At 48.3% G+C, this 21,948-nt stretch overlaps 1 protein-coding gene across 2 annotated transcripts in view; it reads left to right on the forward strand.

Annotated features, from left to right (window-relative positions):
* XPO7 (exportin 7) overlaps positions 1–21,948 on the forward strand; it is a 42,351-nt gene that overhangs the window by 17,133 nt on the left and 3,270 nt on the right. For both annotated transcript variants that reach the window (XM_082779493.1, XM_082779494.1), the window contains exons 6-25: positions 2,658–2,762; positions 5,078–5,243; positions 5,816–5,889; positions 7,284–7,403; positions 7,606–7,752; positions 8,546–8,718; positions 9,791–9,984; positions 11,073–11,178; positions 12,450–12,585; positions 13,531–13,604; positions 14,722–14,802; positions 15,291–15,354; positions 16,517–16,625; positions 16,848–16,954; positions 17,175–17,263; positions 17,977–18,084; positions 19,190–19,272; positions 19,837–20,051; positions 21,144–21,282; positions 21,582–21,742. In XM_082779493.1, the coding sequence (XP_082635619.1) occupies positions 2,658–2,762; positions 5,078–5,243; positions 5,816–5,889; positions 7,284–7,403; positions 7,606–7,752; positions 8,546–8,718; positions 9,791–9,984; positions 11,073–11,178; positions 12,450–12,585; positions 13,531–13,604; positions 14,722–14,802; positions 15,291–15,354; positions 16,517–16,625; positions 16,848–16,954; positions 17,175–17,263; positions 17,977–18,084; positions 19,190–19,272; positions 19,837–20,051; positions 21,144–21,282; positions 21,582–21,742 (2,451 nt within the window). The remainder of the gene's footprint in view (positions 1–2,657; positions 2,763–5,077; positions 5,244–5,815; positions 5,890–7,283; positions 7,404–7,605; positions 7,753–8,545; positions 8,719–9,790; positions 9,985–11,072; positions 11,179–12,449; positions 12,586–13,530; positions 13,605–14,721; positions 14,803–15,290; positions 15,355–16,516; positions 16,626–16,847; positions 16,955–17,174; positions 17,264–17,976; positions 18,085–19,189; positions 19,273–19,836; positions 20,052–21,143; positions 21,283–21,581; positions 21,743–21,948) is intronic.

Genomic DNA, 21,948 nt, shown 5'->3' on the forward strand with positions numbered 1-21,948 from the left:
CCCTCCTCGGTCCTGACCAGGCAGATAAAACAAAGAGGATTTGTCAAACTGTGGAGGTTTTTAAAGCAGCCTTTTCATCCCGCACTAAATTTCATGGTGTTCCCAGCAGACAGTCCTCAGACAATAGAAATTCGTCGGGGTTGAGCACCTGGTGGTGCTGGCTGTTGCTGTAGGAGCCTTTCTGCAGGCTGCTTACCTCTGATGTGATGCAGCCTCCCAGTATTTATCCTGAAAGCTGGAATAAGTGGCTTTTCTTGGTGCTTACCTCACTTCCTGAATCAGTGACACAGCCTTTGCCATAGCACCACTGATGGCTACCACTGCCCGAAGAAGTTAGTTTGTACGGGTTACCAGCTGTGCAATTATCTCCTAATTTTGCAAAGAGGAAGAGGTTTTTGTGTAGTTGATATCTTACTAAGGAAGCTAATCTCTTATTTTTGCTGATAAATTGACTAATCCTGGCATCAGAATGGAGAGATCCTTGTGTGGGATTGGAAAGATGATTACAAATCGTTTACAGCTCCAGGAATGGAGATGCTGGAGGAGGTTTTGTCCCAGCCAGGCCAAAACACTTGATTTCTCCTGCTGGAATTGATGAATTTCAGCATCCTTGAGCTTCCCAAGCCCTTCACTGTAATCTGAATGGCTTCTGCATCTGTTTCAGACCTAAATTTGCTTTTATTCTTTAAGCCTGGCCTGATCAGTAAATCCAAACCTGCAGCCCTCCTCCCTGTCACACCACGTCTCATTACTGTGACAATTCCTTTGCCCAACCTTTCGTCCATCCTCACTTCATCTCCACAGAGAGCTGGTCCTTTGCTTCCGTGCATAAATGATGGAAGCAAGTCTGCTTACCCCTGTAAGTTAGCATTCATCTGCCAGCATCTTTGTACAGGGCTACAACTTCTGCTCACACCAGAACTATTGCAGAAACACTCCTATTTCAGTTCCAGGGCCTCTTCAGATAGATACTTTTAAAAAAGGCAGTGAATTTAAAGACTTAGGAAGAGATTTTTGATCAAATACTTTGGCTATTAGATCTGCCACAGTTTACTACTCATTCCTAAATGCACTTTGTGCCAGCCGTTGCACGGGGCTGGATGCAGTGACTCATCTTGGAATGTTTCAAACTGCCACTACTTGCAAAACAATAACTCTGCCAGCGTGCTTACTCATCAGAGTGGGGTCATGTACACGTATGTAGCAAAAATAATAATTTCTGGGGCTTATCCTCAAGCTTTTTCTGGTTATTTAAACTTCTTTTTAAATTGCACGAGAGTGAAGTTTGCTAGAGCTTTGTTTACTAACGCTCACACTTTAAAAGCTCAGCTCGCATAAAATAGTGTGCTAGTCACTGATCTGGAGCAGCAGTTTTCCTCCTGACGTAGTGCACAGACTTGCCCGGAGGTGTGCTGAGTGTTCGACGTGTTGTAGAAGTTCACTGATTTATGCCATGTGGTCTCGTGGTGAAGAAAAGCAAAATGCTCGTTTGTGAGCCCAGAAACATGTGAGATTTGTAATGACCATGGGGACAGAAACAACACTCCTTTCCTTAAAGACCCTGAAATCTACTCGCATCAGTTGAGGACTGATAATTCAGTCCTGAGAAATCATCTGACAGATTTAGGTGCAGCTCCGATCTGCCACCAGCTCTCAGGAGGTGCAGACCCTCCCTTTCTCATCGATAACACAAGATGAGGATGTTTGCCTCCATCCTCCTCGTTGCAAACAGAGGCATAAACAGACGAGATCCAAGTTCTGTGCATCTCTGCCGGGCTCTAAGCCCTTCTGCTCCATCCCAGATGCGCTGCAGTAACTGATTGCCCTTCAAATAACTCAGCCTGGGCGAGTGGAATTTTACCAGCCTGTGTTCAGACAGACGTAGTATCACTTTGCTCTTCAATCCAGCAAGCAGCCTCCAAGGTGACGTAACCTGTGCTCTCAGGAGCCTTAGCCCATGGTTAGAATGCATTGATGGAGTCACTGTAAGACTCTGTTACCCTCTGGAAAGCAACCTGGTGTGTTTTTGCCTCCTAAATCATCTCATCTTTTGTATTCTGATACGGTGAGAGGTCCAGAACTGGGGTTTGTAATAGAAATGACAAAGTCCAAACTGCCTGTCACTGGTTAACTCTCCTTCTAGTTTTCTTCTCCTCTGTGCAGGTTCAGGAGGGGAAATGTAAGTGGCCTTTTAATTGCTAGTAGGTGACCCTGTGTCTGCCCCATGGCTTCAGGTAGGATTTAACTCTCCAGAGCTCAGAGCACGTCAGAGAGCAGTGCTCAAGTTTCTAAACGACTAAGTTCTGTTGGAAACACTCCCTTTAATCTCTCTTTAGAAGAGATTTAAATGAATTTGAGAGTAGAGCAAACCTGCTTTCTGTCAGGGACAGAGTGGAACCGTGTCGTAAATATTTTAGGTGGAATGTTCCATCATAAACCAGCCGTGTGCTGTCACCTGTGGAAGAGTTGAGGGCAGTGGAGGAGCCAAAACGCATACCACAGTGATCATCCATCCCTCTGGTTTAGCCAGCTGGTGTAATCTCACTCTGGAGAGGGCAACCTTGATGTCCCAGTGCTTCCACAGGGTTCCTGCATGTTCTGCGGTCTTGTTCCAGCTCTGCACATCAGTTCTAAGCGCTGGTTTTCTCTCTGCTCAGGCTGACACTACTCATCCACTGACCAAGCACAGGAAAATAGCCTCTTCCTTCCGAGATTCGTCTTTATTTGATATTTTCACACTGTCATGCAACTTACTGAAACAGGTAAGGAAACTGTCATTTGTCACCTCTCTTGGGGGCTGCATGGTGGGGTGACAGGTTTTGGGCTGAAGTTACCTGTAATAAAGCTCTTGGAATGAGCACTCTTGTTCTAAAAGCCAATGTCCTGAAGCTGCTGTTCAGGAAAACTTGGAGGATTATATTAAAGAAGAAAAAAAAAACACACAAATATGGAGATATCGTAAATACTTTCAAAGATTTTGACTGAATGTATGTGTCTGCACCACGAGGCTTGGGTTAAACTTTCCTGGCTTAAAAAATCAGGAGAGAGATGAGGTGTTTGTTTTACACTTCAGATGTCTGTGACTTACAATACTGGCCAAGAGTTTTCCTGTATAGTAAGACTTTGGTTTAAAACCCATATGGTGGGAGAAGAAAAATACTTGTGAAGATGCGTTTAGTAAGTGAAGAGAGGACTGAGGGTCATCCTTGATCTTTTTACACGTGATAAATATTAGGCTGTTCTGCATTCACCATGCTTTTATCTCATGCTAATTATCAACCGAGTTGACTTGCTTTCAGAAAACTTACCTTGGAAGCAGATGACAATATTCCAGCTGCAGGAGCACACGTATGTTTTGTTAGCAGGCAGAGTATCTGAAGAAAATTCTTGCTCGTGCATCACGTTTCTTTTCTAAGCAGCTCATCTCAAGGTTGTAAGGGTGCCTTCTATAGCAGCACTTTATAGGAGAGCCTACTCCAGTAAACGTAGCAGCAGTTGCACAGGTTGGATTAGTTTAACTTTTATCCTTCCAGCCGAGTGAAGTGTCAAATTGGACAAATAACACAAGAGTGAAAAGCACGTTTTATTTTAAAGATCTTTCAAAATGAGCAGCCCTGCTTCCCTCGGTAATAGAGGTGGGTATGTGGGTGTAATTTGATCTCTTTTTTTATCCTGGTTCACAAAGGAAGCAAGGCTTTGTACAGTTCTGCTGCTTTTTGTTCCCTGTGCACGCATCCTCCTGAACCGTAACAGCTCCAGTAACTTGAATTCGATGGCTTATTTCGGATGCATTTGATGATCAATTAGAGGTGCCAGAAGTAATGGGATTCCTCTGCTTTTGTGGAACAAAGCACCTGAGGAGGTGGCTCAGCTGGGGGAAGGACTGTAGTGCAGACTTGCCTGTATTTATATGGCAGGGCAGCATCCTAGAAATGCCCAGACTGGCTGGAGAAACTCCCCCAAGTGCTTGTGCTCAGCCAGGAGCCTGCTGTCCCCAGCACTGCACTTCTGCTGCCCTATACGTGTAGCTCTAGCTGAAATACACAGCTTGACTCAGGAAAAAGCCTCTGCTTTTCCACCCTAACCCTCAATCCTCCTGCTTTTGTTTCATGCAGCAGCCTAAGGCAGGTGGCAGTGTTTTCTGTTGTCTCCTGCAGCATCCTGGTTTCCTGTGATTAAACACCTACCACCCGAGTTCGTTCTTTTATCTCCTGGTAGCTCTCTCTCTTCTCTATATAAAGCAGAAGTTTCCAAGGTGATCCGTTGAAGTGGGGAGGGTGATGGATTGGGCTGCTACAAACTGCGAGCAGCCATAAAACACGTGCAGCTAGGCAGCCCCAGAAGAATCCCTCTTTGTGGAGGGGGCGAGGAAGACATTCCAGTGACCATTGGCACGGGTCTTGGCAGTGTCAGTGCGATGCAAGATGTTATTTGCAGTAGACTTAAGTGAGAAGTTTGCTTTGTTTCAGGCCCAGAGCAGTGACACAGAGCACAGAGAGGCTGGCCCTGGAGTGCAGACCTCAGTGCTGCGTCTTAGCTGCAGTGAAAGGACCTCGTGTTTCATGGCCATCGAGCTCTTTGTGTCACTTGAGAGAATTTGAGTTCTCCCCGTCCCCAGCAGAGCGCTGTAACTGGAGCAGGGCTTACCCAGATCAGCTGTGCAACAGAAGTGAGCGTGCTCATTTCCATCTGAGGGTTAGGTGGAGCAACAGGATTCCCTGCTGTGAAGTGCTTGTCAAGCAGAAAATGTATTCTTCTGTTTAACCTTAATAAGAATTTCCTTATCTCGTGAATCTCGTGGTGTAAGTGCAAGCTGGCAAGCCTGGCTGCCTCTCTGCTGTGCGGTGCAAACCAAGGGAAGAAGGAAGCACTGAGTTTATCCATCTCGTGTAAAGGCAAAGCATGTAGATAATACATGTCTGTAAAAATATGGGATAAAAATATGGGTTGGTGCCTGTGGCGTGTGATCCTTAGGATTGCCGTGTCCTGTTGAAGGTGAGTTAGTGTCTCACTCTCAGCCATCACTCGATTTATTTTTTTTTTTACTTTCACTTCTTTAATCCACCGTATTTTACAGGCTTCTGGGAAGAACCTGAACCTGAATGATGAAAGCCAGCACGGTCTGCTTATGCAGCTTCTAAAGCTCACGCATAATTGCCTGAACTTTGATTTCATCGGCACGTCAACAGATGAGTCCTCAGATGATCTTTGCACAGTGCAGATCCCAACCAGTTGGAGATCAGGTAACCTTGCTGGAGGAAGAGGGCTAATCTGTAGCGTATCAGCTGGAAGTTGGGGTGACTTGATAAAGCCTTCTCTTTAGTTAAACTTCTGCATACAATGCCAGATGTAAAGTCCAGCTTTTACAAATGCAGTCCAGTGTGAGTTGCCTATCATGAACTGTACAAACGCTCCTTTACCCTCTCAGTCTTTAACCTGCCAATTCAAGAAACAGTAAATTGTTTAAAATACACACACACACATATTTATATGTATATAAAAATATATAAACAGTGACTCAGGACCTGTTCTTTATGTCTTTGCTCTTCTCACCATTCATTTTGCAGGCCGTTTTACTAATTGCTTTTTAAAAATACTATCCTATAATTTTGTCTTAGTACCAACGGCTTTACTTTATTTCTGGGAAAGCCAATTTAGTTATGAAACAATGTAAAAATCCTTTGGAAATGTTCTTTGAGTGTAGTCCTTCACGTGCCGAGTATGCACGCCGTTCTTGATCTGGACAGATGAGCATTAGGTGTGTAGAAAGCAGTGCAAGGATGTGTTGTCAGTAAAGTGCTCCATTCTGTTTCAGCATTCTTGGATTCTTCGACCCTTCAGTTGTTTTTTGACCTCTATCATTCCATCCCTCCTTCGTTTTCTCCTCTGGTAAGTCTGGTGTTTATGTTCCGTACTGACTTAGCTACCAGAAGGTGTTGTAGGATTCACCTGGGAGGCTTACGGGTGGTTAAAATGTCACAGGATGGCTTCAGACAGCTCCTTTCTTTTGCTGGCACTGCCCTGTGATCCCCTGACAAAGGGGAGGCTGCGCTGGTTCTGCCACTGCTGGTGGTTTTCATGCACCTGCAGGTTTTGGAAGCGACCTAAGAGCAGCTTGTTTGTTGGAAGTCCAGTCTGCTGCTTTTATCCTTGCGTAGCCTGGAGTCTGTGCTAAATCTGCCAGGAAGCCCTTTTTGAGAGCTGCAGCTTGTTATTTCCACAGTATCACTTAGCTGATCCTAAAACCATGCTGCACGTAGGTACCAAGCCTGGGAGCACAAGCGAGGAATGTAATTCATAATTCTCTTCCCATGCTTTTAAAACGAGGCCATGTCCCAGTTGGATGAAATGGCCAACAGCACAACTGAACTAAAAGTTTTATTATTTCTTCTTGGGAAAAAAAAAGAGTTTGCCTGCTGGGCATTTATCTAGCTGATAAATATTTTTCATAACTGATGTTAAAACGAAACCATGCCCTTTGGCTACGAAGGGAAGGGTCCTTCAGAAGAACTTTTTCCACTGAGACTCTCAGCACTGCTCATTACGTTGAAGGGTTACTTGCTAATTCTGAATTTAGAGCCTCAGATACTCGCGAGAGACTTTTTTTTGGTACTGAACAGAAATCTGAAGCAATTAAGCCTTTAATTGTCCCGAGTCTTTGATCATTAAATGTAAGATCCACCAAGAACAAGGGGCTTCAGGGTGAGGCAGGTAGTTGTTATGCTGGTCGGAGGGAATGGGCTTTGCCTCCTGATAAGGATTCCAGAGCAGTGGCCATAACTGACCTCTCTCTGCTATTCGTGGCCCCGTTCACCTTCCTGCCATTCACTCCTGCACCTGTACCTTTGGAATTTGCTCTCAATTAAATTTCAGAGGCTTGCATATCATCTGCGAATGCTTTTCCAAGTCTGTGTAAAATTGACTCGTTTTTCCTTCCTCTGCTAGCGTATTTTTAGACTTCTGTGCTCTGTGTTCTTCATTCAGAGAAATCTGTGTTTTGGAGGGCACGTAGCAGAGTTTGCAACACACCTTTGACTGTCAGGACAGAGATGTTGTTCCTCTGGGTGTTGTGCTTTTATCCCTCCTGTTAATTTGTATCTATGTTTTTATGCAGACTGCACAGAATTGCAGATGATGGCTGTTGTTTCAAGTCCTCTTCTGGACTGAAGGAGCTGATGTGTGGCATGAGCATGGAACTTAAATGATTTATGTCATGAAAAGCAAGCACCTGGTGTTCATTTTAGTGCTCTAATCCCTCCCTCTTTTCTTCTTGCCCCTTTTAGGTTTTATCCTGCTTAGTGCAGATAGCCTCCGTACGCAGATCCCTCTTCAACAATGCAGAAAGAGCAAAGTTTCTATCTCACCTTGTTGATGGAGTTAAACGAATACTGGAAAACCCACAGGTGAGTGTTTTGGATGCCGTCAGTGGGGTTCTCTGCTTCCTCTGCATCAAGTTTCTTCACCAAAAATACTTCCTAATGCACATCCCACTGGGAGAAGGCTGCAACATCTTGCTGCTCTTTTCCTTTCTCTACTGTTCCACCATAAATCCGTGCCCCTTCCTGTTGCTGTTTCTTAATCCTTCTCCTTTTTTTCTCCTCTCAGAGTTTGTCAGACCCAAATAACTACCATGAGTTCTGCCGATTGCTGGCACGATTGAAAAGCAATTACCAGCTGGGAGAGCTGGTGAAGGTGGAGAACTATCCCGAGGTCATCCGGCTCATCGCCAACTTCACTGTGACCAGCCTACAGGTACACAATCCTCTGCCCTCAGTGGGTCTTTATTCCCCCTGCTGTCTCTTAAAACAAAATGGTAACCCTTTTGTCAATTCTTAGCCCCTTATTTTGCAGAAGATTTGTCGATTTTTGTTTGTTTTAACCAAAAAAAGCCCTGCAGTATCTGTGACAGAATCCTGCAGTGTAGCATTGATTATTCTGTGCATTCCTACTGAATGGAACAAGAACAGTGTGTGGGGGAAGGCAGGGTTGCTATGCCTCTAGAGTCTTTCCGTGCCCTAGCAGGGGGAAAAAAATCACAACTTGTTTAAAAAAAAGGCTTATTTTTAGAATTAAGTATCGTTTCACTGTTGAAATGCAGTTGCCAGCATCACTAGTAATAGGAATATCATGCCATGTTCCCACTGAGGTTTCCACTAGTGTATAACTTGTAACCACACCACTGCACAGAATATGGCTAAAAAATGTTATAGCTTATGTAAATATCAAAATTTAACAAAGTCAGTGTCTGGAGAATGGTTTTAAAGCATACATTTTGTCTGGGGAGCTGTCTGCGGCATGCTACAGGATGAGCTCAGCAGAACTTTGGGACCAAAGACTTTTGGCTCAGCCCTGCAGCATCCTTCACTCCTTACTGATTGCCCTTTGAACTTAGGTGCTGAAATTCATTGTTAAAATTGGCAGCCGCATCACTAAAGCTTTTAGATGATGCCCTCTACGTGCTGTGTAAGTCGAAGCAATGTGCATAAAATAGCTAAGTCACAAGTGGCTGATTGCCTTTCTTTTTTCTTTCTGTTGCTCTCGGTAGCACTGGGAGTTTGCTCCCAACAGCGTTCACTATCTCCTGAGCTTGTGGCAGCGGCTGGCGGCGTCGGTGCCCTACGTGAAAGCCACAGAGCCTCACATGCTGGAAACGTACACACCAGAAGTCACAAAAGCATACATCACATCCAGACTGGAATCTGTGCACATCATATTGAGGTAAGGGAAGCAGAGAGATGGCAGCGCTTCTGCTGCAGGCGCCAGAACCTGGTGCAGAAGGCTCCAGCCTGTTCTGCTCTGAGTTGTCTTTCCAAAATGGATGTGACTGCAGGAAGTTTAGTGAGTCACCAAGGGGTTTTTCAGGGAGACTTACCTAGATTGCATATTCTCTGTCTTACACAAAAGAAAATGTGCGCTTTTTTTTACAGCTTTCTTTTTTTCCTTAGACCTTAGTCAGTCGAAAATGGTTGAGATTGATCCGAGTGGTTTCGGAGATGGGCGGAATTCATCTCACCCAGTGTTATACAGCTGCAGCATGCCATTTACACTCTGAATTGCCATCGTAACAGAGAGGAATAAGTATGCAAAATGATTCACTTAATTCCTAGGTATCTGCTGCAGGATGGCATAAATTAGACCTAAAAGTATCTTTTTTTTTTTTTTCCTCCTTTGAGTGTAAAGGCAGCCTGGAGGACTCTGCTGCAGTGCCTGTATTTGTGTGGGATGAGTTCCACCTTGTGTTTGTGTGTATTTGATGAAAACAAATGGTCAAGTATAGAAAAATAATCTGTGAGTGCCTCTTTCAAGGGAAGACGGATCGACTTAGCCCTTCTTAGCTGTCTAACAATGCATGGGTGGAACAGCAGGTTTATTTAGTTTGGGTGATCACAATAGAACTTAGTATTGAGGTTAATGTATTTAGAGGAAAAGGAAACTAAAGCCTTGAGATGGAAAGCTTTGTTATATAAAGACAGCCAGACAGAGAACTTGCTCTTGGCTCTGCACATTCTGTTCAAACATAACGATGTAAGGGGAGCTTACTCATCCCAGCTCCTGATGGCCCTTCCACCTGAACCACGCATGTTTTTCTGATTTATGGCTCCGGTAATGGTCAGATTATTACATCAGCCTGTAGCTCTCCATCACGACAAACACTAGGGGCAGAGACTTTCCTCACTGGAATTGCTGCGTGCCTCAGAAAAGCGTCTCCAGCCAGACAGAAACAAGCTTATGTTACGGGTTAGGCCGTCTTGGCGTTTTAATTCCTTTTCTAATCTTTCTTGCTGCACAGGGATGGGTTGGAGGATCCCCTGGATGACACCGGCCTCGTCCAGCAGCAGCTGGATCAGCTCTCCACCATCGGCCGGTGCGAGTACGAGAAGACCTGCGCTCTGCTCGTGCAGCTCTTCGACCAGTCAGCCCAGTCCTACCAGGAGCTGCTGCAGAGCGCCACCGCCAGCCCCATGGATGTTGCTGTACAAGAAGGTGAGCTCATTTGGGGAGCAATGACCTGCAAGCTTGCAGCGGGTTGCCTGTCCTTCACAGTACTGCTCCAGAAGCCTGCGTTCCTGGTGAACACCATACAACGGGGAGCCAGATCTTGCAGGTGTTCCCCTGGGGAGGTGCTTTATGGTGCTGAGTGTCCTTGGCTGGGGACAGACACTCCCAACACACACAGCACCGCTGGCTGAAGCTGTTGTTGCTGTCCTGCAGCTGACTGCACAACTCCTGGGGGAAATTATTGAGTCATCTCCTTGACCAGTCTCTCAGAGATGAGTTAGGAGGATGTTGCCCAATCTACAGGTTGTCCACAACCACCTGCCCGACCTGATTTGGGCTGAGAGAGGGTGTGGGGTGCTCATCTGAACCTCCCCACTGCTTACACAGCAAAAACCTCCAGCTGGTGGTCGATAATGAATAAATGGGAGCAGGATTTTCAGCTGGTGCCAGTGTCTGAAGGAGAGTGTCTGTCTGCAGCTCTGGGTGGGCTCTGCATGCAGGTTTTGTACTTGCACACCTCTTTGGTTTAGGAATTTTACAGAAGCAGTTCCTTCAGAGGCTCAGGTGGAGCTGTGTTACTCCCCTTCTCTAATAACCTAGCTGGCTTATCCTTCCTTGCAGGAATTGGGCACATCAGCACAACCATAGAAACTGCAGCTTCCCTCTGAAGCAATAGTGTCTGAGCTAACGCAGTGCAATATTGTGTGGGCAAAACGCCGTGTGACGTTGACTTCTCCATCAGCCACGTGTGTTTGGTGAAAGAATAACGCTGCCTGCTGGCAGCTCCACGGGTTTAAATGCACAGAATGCACTTTTGCAAGAAAAGTGGCTTTCTGCAGTGGAACGGCTTTAGATAATGAAAATCCTGCAGGCAGACCTGGCGTTCTGGTTCCTTTTTCTAGTAAAGCCGTGCCTCCTCTCCACCAAGTGGAGAACTGAGTGATTTCGGTGGCACGAAAGCAGAAAGATACTCCTGGGGAATCCCATCTTTGCCAAACTGAACTGCAAATCTCCCCAGCTGCCTCCTTGTACTGTGTGACGTGCTTGGTTCTGATGTCCTCTGTTGGTTTCAGGGCGCCTGACGTGGCTCGTCTATATTATCGGGGCAGTGATTGGTGGTAGGGTCTCGTTCGCCAGCACGGATGAGCAGGATGCGATGGATGGCGAGTTGGTTTGTCGGTAGGGATACTGACTGTTTTCTAGCTGCACCCCTCTTGAAGTCGAAGAATTGCTATCGTGAAGCTGCCACCATGCTCTTCCCCTCTTTTCACTGAAAAGAATGCAGAATTGGCCATCCTGAGAGAAGAGATTGTGGCTCTAGCCAGCGCTGCCACAAATTTCTGCTGTAGCTTGACTAAACTGGGAGGTCTGGGTTGTAAGAAAGACCATGAGAGGGGAAGAGCATGGAAAAGGAATTTATACTGGGCTTAAATGCATGCATTGGAGTAGAATTAAATGCACGATGTTTCTTTTCTGGGGTGGGAGGGAGTCTTTTTCCTCGTTAATAATCCAAAATGGGCTTTGTCCTAAAATATATCCCAAATATTGTAGTTTTTTCTATAGCTGTTAAAACTTTATGCTGTCTTCTAACACCTGATGGATTTGGGGGATTGTAAATCCTTTGCAGTGCAAGCTTTATTAGGTGGATGTGGGAATGTGTAGCCTACTGGTCATGAACTACCTCGAGTCACACCAAATGCCTCTTAGTCCAGAGCCTGATTGCTGTGCTCTGGAAGCTAGGGTAGAAGGAGAAGCTGGCCTGTTGGGGAGCCCTGGCTAACAAATAACATCCAGCACTGGCTTCCCAAGTAGCTGATGAGTTACTGAGGGGGAAATAGTGAGATCTTGTATTTCAGTAACAATTCGTGCCAGTAAATATGATAGATATTCAGAGCAATCTGTTTATATTGTATTTCTGTCCCTCCCTGCTTTGTGGCACTTGCCAAAAAGGGCTATCATTTCTTCTGCCCCCTGTTCTGTTGCACATGTTGCCCTGCAATCCCTCCACCCCTTCCTCACCAGCAAGGTCCACTTGTGCAGGGCCTTGGCACTGCCCTTGCACACAGGTTGTTCCCACAGGGCGCCCAGTAAAAGCCAGGAGGGAGTCATTTAGAGCGTGGAGCAGGCACTGGTTTCTCTGGTGGGTTTGAGAACAAGCTGGGCCAGTCTCTGGGTCAGTGTGCTAAAGCACCTGAAGCTCGCTTCTGCAGCAAATTGAAAGCAAGCCCCTTGCATCCCTGTTAGAAGGGACACAACAGCCTCATAATGGCCTGGCACAGAAGAGAAATGCACCCTAGTCAGCGTTTTGTTGTCAGTTTTATCAGCTATTGCCCCAAAACAGTGCATAAAGTAAAAATCGCCCAGCCTGGAAGCACCACCGTGTGCCAGAAGCCCCTTGCTCTCCCTGTGGCCAGCAGCAGTGACGTCTGATTTTTCCCTCCCCTCTCCAGGGTGCTGCAGCTGATGAACCTCACGGACTCACGGCTGGCGCAGGCTGGGAACGAGAAGCTGGAGCTTGCCATGCTCAGCTTCTTCGAGCAGTTCCGCAAGATCTATATTGGAGATCAGGTGCAGAAGTCTTCCAAGGTAAATTCCCTCTGTGTCTTCACGCCAGGTGCAGCAATAACCCCACTTTTTAAAAAAAAAAATGAAAGCAGGTGGCATTGCTTGTTTCCTTTTCTTGATGGCTGAAATATTTGCGACTTGTCTGCTCTGTTTCCTAGGTGTATGTCCAGTGTTATTGCAAACCCCGAGCTGTCTTTGTGCTCTCTATGCCTGAGGAAGGAGCCAGTGATTATGGCAGTAGCCTAGAACCTGAGATTTGGGTTCGGTTTTACCTACTTGGTTCCTTCTGTGACTTCAAACGAGTCCCTTAAGCCCACATACACGGGAAAGTCACTTGATACATAAACACTTGAGGAGCCCAAACCTTTCCATTTGAGCCTTGTTTCCTCTTCTCTGAAGTGAAGATAAATACCCATATTCTTAATTATGAGGTAGTTGTAAACGTGCTGGACTCTGAGTGCCTCTTTGCATCTTCAGAGATGCAGAATGCTTCAAAAATGATGTAAAGAATGGGAACGTCCATGTGGCAGAAATTGGTTCTCTTCCCTTCCAGTAGCCTGTGGCCTTTTGTCATCCCCCTGGAGACTCCAGAGCAGCGGTGTGACAAGGGGATTAGGCTTCCAGACAAACTCAGTAAGGTGCCTCATGCAGCTGTGTGAGGAGGAGCACAGTTACGTCTCCTTTCCCTAGGAAAATCAAGTGCCCAGCTTCTGGAAACAGCGTTAGAAGCTGCTGTGACAGTGCTGTGGCTAGTGACCTTCTCAAAAAGAGGTAGCAGTGATCAGGGCAGGTGTTCACCAGCTCACGAGCATCTCTGTGCTTTGTTTTGCTTCGGATGGGAAAGCCCCGAGTTTACACCTTCCCAGGGCTGGGAGCTGCAATTTGAGGCCGAGTGAAAATCAAATAATCCTCGATCATTACTTGTGTTGTTGGCAGCTTATAAATCGGTGTTGTTTTTCTCTCCAGCTGTACCGCCGTCTCTCAGAGGTCCTGGGGCTGAATGACGAGACCATGGTCCTGAGCGTCTTCATAGGGAAAATGTAAGTGTTCCTGCTTGCAGGCACCAGAGCTTCCAGGGTTTATCTGAAGGTGTTACCAGGAAAACTGGAAGATGAGGGAGTGTTGTTGAGTCTGAAGCTTGTAACGTCTGGCTGCTTGCCAGAATTACAGGCTGTGCTCAGGGGCTTAAATCACGCGCAGCCTCCGGGATTGATTTATCCATCGTGGATCTAGCCTGGGCTTTGGAGACACAAAAATAAGCCGCACACCAGGATAAAGGATTCTTTTTCCAGTGCCTGCTTAGTAAAAACCAGAGGCAGAGAGGGGACAGCCTCAAGTACTCGTGCCCTGTTCATTTGACTGTTGCCAATCACCAGCCACGAAAGCTCTCTGGGGAGGGGACTGCTCCTTTCAAAGGTTTTCCATGCAAATTGTGCTGGTCAGTACCAGAGTAGCGCAAGTCCTTTTCCCCTAAATTCTTTGTAAAATTCTCCAATTCTGCTGGACACCCTATTCGGCCTGCTCCTTGGCAGCTCTCCTCTGGACCGAACCCATCACCTGGCTTTTTGTCATGCCTTTGGCAGCCTCCACCAGCATTTCGAACCACTTCACTAGCTCCAGGGCTGAATAAATCCCAGTGCCGTGCGCCTGGAGACGTGCAGCCTCTGCCCACCCCCCCCTTAATTTCTGTAGCATCGCCCCCTCTTTTACCCTCGTGGGGCTTTGCCTACCCTCGCGCATCCGCAAGGGGTGAAGTGGCTCTCCTGGAAGAAGCAAGGGCTACTAGAATTCTGCAGCTGACAGTGGATGGTGCAGGTGCAGAATTGCATACGTCTGCATGTAGTCACTGCCGCAGAATTCTCTTACCCTTGCTGCAGAAACCAGCCCTGGAGTGCCACAGAATTCCAAGGGCCTGGGTATGGGCCAGTGTAGCTTGGGACCCAAGTAGTGAAGATTATCTGAAGGATAATTTTCTAGTCAACCAAATGTAAGTACAGTGATTTTATACCAATATTTTGTGGCTTGTGATGTCTGTGGTTTCGGTGGAGGGTGGAGCTGATGATGTTGGGTGACTTTTTGCCTGGAAGAATCCGCCGCACAGCAAACGGGGAAGCCGAGCAAACCCCTCTGACCCCTCCTTGTTGTCCTCTTCCCTAGCATCACCAACCTGAAGTACTGGGGTCGGTGCGAGCCTATCACCTCCAAGACACTGCAGCTGCTCAATGACCTCTCCATTGGATATCCTTTTGGGAAGAGCTCTGGGTGTGCAGGACGCTTGCAGCACGAGGGAAGAGCAACCCAGGTGCTCAGGAGCACTCTGCACCTAACAGATTCCTGAACCCCTTCACCTTTTGGGTAGCGAGAAGGTAACAGAGTGCATAGTGCTTGGTCAGTGCCTTATTTAGGTGCTGTGTTACAGTGGATGGCACTAGTACTGTAGGATTTTTTACTGTGGATCACAATTGCTTTGTAGCTCACCATCCATAGCATTAATTTGCTCACAGTCATAGCCTACCCTTCCTATTCTTCTTGCCAGAATAAATGAAAGCAGTCACTGCACGCCTCTGCAGCCTGGTAAGAGTTGCTCTTGAAACACATGGAAGAGAACCTAGAACATATTAATAGAATAGACATAAGTTCCCTTCCAGTTTTGCCCCAGAAAGTGCTCTGCAAGCCTTGCGAGAGGTTTTCTGCTGACTCTGCTGCTTCCTTAACGCCGCCTGTACATACAGCAGTGTTAGAAAGCTGGTGAAGCTGAGCGCCGTGCAGTTCATGCTGAACAATCACACGGTAAGTCCTTTCTCCTCCTGCTTCTTGTCTCACAGAGAACTACCCCGACCTTTTTGCAGCTTAGATAATCCCCTAATTTTAACATCTGGACACCCTCTTGAAGTTGACCTGTCTCCCAGATGCTTTCATACACCCATGGAAGCCTCTAGAAAATGGGATCTCTGTCCCATCTCTCTTTGTTCAAAGCCTGCCCTTCAATTTTGAGAGGTGGTAATTTTGTGGTGCCTTTCATCCCAGAAGGGTTAACATGGGGCTCTCTTTGCTCTCACCAAAAGACAGCCATCTCCAGAGGGAAATATGGGAGGCAGATGATATCACTGCACATGCAGGTAGAGAGCAGTGATGCTGTTTATGAGAGCAGTGATGCTGTTCATGAAATTTAAAGCAAATTTTAATGCCCACCTTCAGTCCAAAAGTGCTGATTTGGAGGGAGTGCCATCACTCACAGCAGTGAGGATGACAGCAGCCTTGTTCCTGGGTCACTGCTAGCACGGTGCTCCCTGTGCAGATCTGGAACAGTGACTTGAAACCAAAAACATCAGAAGGAGTGATCAGAAGCGAGCAGCAGAGCCCATCAGATTTAGGACTCGCCTCTAGGAGCGCGTGGTCACTGACTGCTCTGATGCTGTGCTGATAGGGCTCCTGCAACCACATCCAGAAGGTTTGGATGGACTGGTTGGGCGAGGCACTGTGTTCCTTCATCTGGGGGACGTTTTACTGGCACGGTCCCATGTCCTGGTCCAGAAACTGCCCTGGGGCTGCCTCTTCCCGTGGGGATTGTAGGCAGGGTAACCAGGGATCTGTCTGCAGAAGCCGATTTCCAGCAGCTTTAGCACCCGGAGGGTCCACAGGACTAAGAGGGACAGATGGTTTCTCTGAGCTGGAGGGAAAGCAAGGCTTCCTTGCTCACTGGGTCCCGGGAAATCCCCAGATGGAAGGTGATGGTGCTGCTACCTGCAGCCAGGAGAGCTCCGTGGGCAGCCGGTGCGGTGCATGTTGCCCTCTGGTGGCACCTCCTCCGAGAAAACCCAGAATTTGGTTGTCCTCATCCCTGCACAGGATGGGGGTTAGACAGGAGAATCCATCCAACCCAGCCCCTAATGCAGGAGCCTTTTCGAGCAGGTGGTTCCCCTTTAACCTGTGTCCTCTCTTCTGTTTGCAGAGTGAGCACTTTTCCTTCCTGGGCATTAACAATCAGTCTAACCTGACTGACATGAGATGTCGGACTACGTTCTACACTGCACTTGGGCGTCTTCTCATGGTGGATTTAGGTACTTTTTAGGTTTTTTTTCCTGAGATCCAGAGCAAAGTGACGACTTTGTGGTTTGGGTGTTGCAAGTTGGATGTTGGAGGTGATAAATAACAAATAACCTGTCTGGAAGCGTGGTCTCCTCGCCTCCAGCTGCGTGGGTGACCAGTGTTTGAGTGTCTCAGCACAGGCAGATCTGCAGGGACGTGCAGTCTATTTCCTCCTGATTTCTTTTTTATTTCAGGGGAAGATGAGGATCAGTACGAGCAGTTCATGCTTCCCCTAACGGCTGCCTTTGAGACCGTGGCACAAATGTTCAGCACAAATACTTTCAATGAACAAGAGGCAAAAGTAAGTTGGGCAGGACCTTCCCAGCTATCCATATTCTCTGTACTCTTAGGGGTTTTCAATTCAGCCACACAGGAGGGAATAAATAACTCCTGCAGAGAGAAAGAGACCATTTCCCTCTCTGGGGTGGGAGGAAGGGACGTGGCCATGGGCTGGTGGAGCTGGGGAGGGAAAGATCCATTCGTGTGTCGTGTTTTAACGTGTCGCTTCTTTTGCAACGCAGAGAACTTTGGTTGGTTTGGTGAGAGACCTGAGGGGAATAGCCTTTGCCTTCAATGCCAAGACCAGCTTCATGATGCTCTTTGAGTGGATGTATCCTTCTGTTTGTTGCCTGTGAACTTGAGCCACCTTGTCCTTTGGGGTGGGGGGAGCTCTGGCTGATTGCATCCAAATGCTCCGTGTTCCCTGCTAAATCCTGCGGTGGGAAAAGAGGAATCTTCACTTTTCTAGTACATGGTGTCCTGTCTGTAAGCCCCAAAATAGATTTGACTTTGTTTGTCTGCAACCAATTCAACCTAGAAATCTGCTCAGAGCTGAATCTTTGGGGTTTTCCAAGTGGCCCTGAAGAGATTTGACTTGTAACGCCCAGTGGTTTTTCGTGGGATACGCGCAGCTCAGCAGCAACAAAACTTTTGCTCACTAAAGCCAGTGGTAGTTGGTGTCTTTGTCCTCTTGATGAGGGCATTGCTGCTTAAAGAGCACGGAATCTGGACTCCAAATTTCTCTTTAGCTGGTGAAGGTCAGCTGTCTGCCGCACTGACAGATTTTGTGTCTCCCCTTTTGTCCACAACCTTTTTCGTTTGGTTTGTCCTAGTAGAAGTGTGAGTGGAATTCCTTCAGTGGACCTAAGATTTTTTCCCTGCCAAAGCAGACCCTGGCAAGCAGCATCAGCTCTGCCTCACGTTGTTAATCAGCTGCTTTGCAAGGCTTGGATGCAGTGCCCAAAACGTGCCTTTTGGTTAAAGTTGTGACCTTTCTTCTTGACACAAAGCACCGAAATTCCTTCCTTAGCTCTCCCCTTGCAGCTACCCATCCTACATGCCGATTCTGCAGCGGGCAATTGAGCTCTGGTACCACGACCCAGCCTGCACAACGCCCGTCCTCAAACTGATGGCTGAGCTGGTGCACAACAGGTACGAGCCCCCGGGCTGGCAGGGATGTGTGTCTGCCTGCTGGCTGCTCCTTCAGCCACTGCGTGGGTGTCGATGCCCAGTTGTGTGCTCTCTGCTCCCATCTATTTATGCTCTGCAGGCTGCCAGGGGTGGGAGGTGGCAAAGCTGGCGTTGTTTCAGCTGGGAGGAAAATCTGATAGCTCCCAGATAGCGGTTGTGTCAGTCAGTGAGACCGGGAGACGAGATCAGGAAGAATTCTGAATTTCTTTAGCATTTTTTTCTAAGGATTGGAGCCATAAGATGGAAGCAGGCGAGTTGGGTTAATTTTTAAAACCTGCCTTTATAATCAGACGAGTGCTGTTCTGTCTGGCAGCCAGCTGACCACTTCTGCTTTAGACCACGAGCTCTTCCTGCCAGCAGAGAGGTACTCTGACGCTAGTCAGATCATTCAGAGGCTGTCTGATCTGGCAGTGGAAGGCTGCCAAGACGTTGCTTCGGCCTGCAGCCAGCTGAACACAGCCCTGTAGGAAGGGGCCATTGTTACAGCCAAGTGGAAAGGACACGAGGTTCAGGCGCAGCCGTTTCAGGGTTGCTGAGAATCTGTGCTGTCACAGTGTTTACCCCAGCTGAATGGCATCTTTGCAGCAGGAGCAACCTTCCTGGAATACACTCATTTATTCCGAAGGTGAAGCGGACAGCTCGCTGCACATCAGTTTTCAGATCTGTTCGCTTGCAGGGGAAGAAATGCCAAGCTCTGAACTCTCGGTCGGGTTATGAATAGGAGCCAGTCAGCCTGCCCCACAATGCTGGCTTCCAAGCTGCTCGCTGTGTTTGTGTGCAGTAGCCTAGTGACTATTGCCAAGCCAGGATTTCCAGCCTCAGACTTGTAATATCCCTCATGGCCGTGACGTAGAGGCCCTTTCTTCTGCGACAGCAGAGCTCGGCTGTCCCTGAGAAGGTTGTGCCCTGCCTGGTGGTGGGAAGGAGCAGCAGTGCTCCACCAGAGCGGGGTGTTCGGGGAGCTGGGGAGGAGGCACAGAGCAGCACCTGGAGGTCCTGGTGCGTGGGCTTTGTTTTCCTCCACAGGTTTCTTAGAAATCTGATTTATTTTCTGCCTTCCTGGTAGGTCCCAACGGCTGCAGTTCGATGTGTCCTCACCAAACGGCATCCTGCTCTTCCGAGAAACAAGTAAAATGATAACTACGTATGGTGAGTGCCCAGCAGGTGGGGATGGGATGCACTTGACTCCTCTGCTCGCTTGGGGAGTGAGGGCTGGGCTCTTGCCAGCTCGGAGAATGACCCTGGGCTGGCAGGCAGTGCCAAATCGCTTGCTGAGTGCATGCTCAGAGCCAGGGAGATGCTTCTGCATGAAGTCCTTGGGTAGGCAGGCAGGCAGAACCACCAGGGTGTTTGCCACGCTCCTCCAACGAGGAGGAAAGTGACAACAATGAGCAGGAAACCCAGCTGAGCCCCGCGGGAGCCTGCGGGGTGACACGGGCAGACCTGCAAAGCAAGTGGAGAGCGATCCTGGCGTTGTGCATCCTGTTTCCACAGCAAAACCCCACACAGATGTTTTCCCTGATTCCTAGTAGAGCTTTTAACTTGTAACGGGGTCCTTAACTGCTGCCTGGGAAATAACAGGTCTTTGGTGCTGGTGGCTGACTCCTCAGTCGCTCCTTAGGGCTCTCCTTTTGTGTTTTTTGTGCCCCCCTGGGGGAGAAGGGGTTCGGATGTGGTTGCTGAAATACTGAGTCCACTTCTGTGCTCGTGCAGGAAATCGTATCCTAACGCTTGGGGAGGTCCCAAAGGATCAAGTCTACGCCTTGAAGCTCAAGGGGATTTCCATCTGCTTCTCTATGCTGAAGGCTGCACTGAGCGGGAGCTACGTCAACTTCGGGGTCTTCCGCCTGTACGGGGATGATGCACTGGACAACGCCTTGCAAACCTTTATCAAGCTTCTGCTCTCCATCCCGCACAGCGACCTCCTGGTAAGCCCACACCTGTGATCAGCAGCGTAAACACGGCTAGGAAAGGCAGGGTTGGGAGATTAGATGGTAAAGGAAAACTTTAATCACAGAGACAAATGAGCTCGTGCCACCTCCTGGAACCCCAGCCAGGCACGGGCCAGCAGGAAATTGCAGCTCCTGGACTGTGCAGCAGCAGGGCCCACGTGAAGGCTGCAAGCCCAGCACCCAAGGGTGCTCCTCTCTCCAGTAGGGCACGCTCCAAGTCTCAGCAAAGCAGTTACCAAAAATAATTGCTTCTCTGCCTGCAAAACGCTTCCTGCGAGTGAAGGATTGCTCTTCCCTGTGTTGCCTGTGGGCAGAGATCTCAGTGCAACCTGCTTAATGAAGATCTCTGCCTCGTGTGCAGTAATCCATTTCACAGCAGAACTTTGAGGCCCTCTCAGCACAGTCCTGGTCCTCAAAATATTGAGGAGAGAGGGCAGCATGCTCCTCCCAAGTCTTTACTCGTCTCGTAGCAGGATCTGAAAGCTGCTGCTGCCTCTGTGACTGCATTCAGCACCTTCTTAATCCAATGTGCTGGTAGCCAAACCATTGCTCTTGAGACACGCAGCTCGTGGGCAGCTCAAATGAAAATCTTGAGACAGGGGCTGCCAGGAGAGCCCCCCTAATCTGGGGGTTGCTGCAGGAAGAATCAGCAGCACAGCCTGCTGAGCCCAGCACCGTGCCTGCCTATCTGTAGGTGATCTGGCAGGCTGCAGCAGACACCTGGAGAGCTTTTCCTATCTCTGCATCTCCAGCACTGGCAGTAGGCAGCATGAACACTCCCTGTAGGTGAGGGAAGCAGGGGGGAAAGATGTTCTGATAGAGCAGTGTTGGGAACCTGCTGGGCCGTTGTTGCCGGAGCCTGTTTGGAAAGGTAGTTGGTGGGAGACACGGGGGGGGGAAAAATGTGTTGGCTCACAAGTTATTCTGAGCGAGAGGTTTGTTTGTTCTCCTTCCAGGAGATCCGGTAAGCAGTTTTCCTTAATGAGTGGGTTGGGTAGGCACTGCAGAAAGCAGCTGATGGTTACAGGCTAGGCAAGAGGCCTCACGCCTTTCTCTCTTTCTCTGCAGGATTATCCCAAACTCAGCCAGTCCTACTATTCCTTGCTGGAAGTTCTCACCCAGGACCACATGAACTTTATTGCCAGTCTGGAGCCTCATGTAATCATGTATATTCTCTCTTCCATTTCAGAAGGCCTCACTGCACTAGGTAACTCCCCCTGCTCCCTGGTATGCTCTTCGGGCTTTGATTTGGAATGATTTGGGTTGTTTCAAGTGCCTGGTGTTTCAGATAACAGATGAGATAAATGTTGTGAATGGGTTTGAGAAGGATTTTCACCCCTGTTAAAGCTAGAAATAGGGGATGTGTCAGCGAGGAGTCGCTGATCATTTTAGGATCAGCTTTTGGTGTGCCAAGTCCCTAAAAGGACCCAGATAAGTGGTGGTGTTGCCCTGAGCAAGGTAAACGCTGGCGACGTCCCACTATCTCCATCTTCCCTCTTCCTGCAGACACCATGGTTTGCACAGGCTGCTGCTCCTGTTTGGACCACATCGTCACCTATCTCTTCAAGCAGCTGTCTCGCAGCACCAAGAAGAGGACCACACCTCTGACCCAGGAGAGCGACCGGTTCCTGCACATCATGCAGCAGCACCCAGAGATGATTCAGCAGGTAAAGACCGAAGGCGGAGGGGAGAGCCTTGTTGTGGCACAGCACGGTGAACTCCCTGATAAGCCCCGAGTTGGCTTAGCGTGATGTAACACGGGGGCTGCGTGCTCCCTGCTCGAGACCTCCGGGCTTTTCCTGAGGAGCAAGGAGAGGTGCAGCACTAGCCAGAAAATCCTACGCACTCATCATATGGTAGGTCTGGTTCAAAG

Source organism: Aythya marila (assembly GCF_965140915.1).
Source record: "Aythya marila genome assembly, chromosome: 26".
In the NCBI taxonomy this organism is placed as follows: Eukaryota; Metazoa; Chordata; class Aves; order Anseriformes; family Anatidae; genus Aythya; species Aythya marila.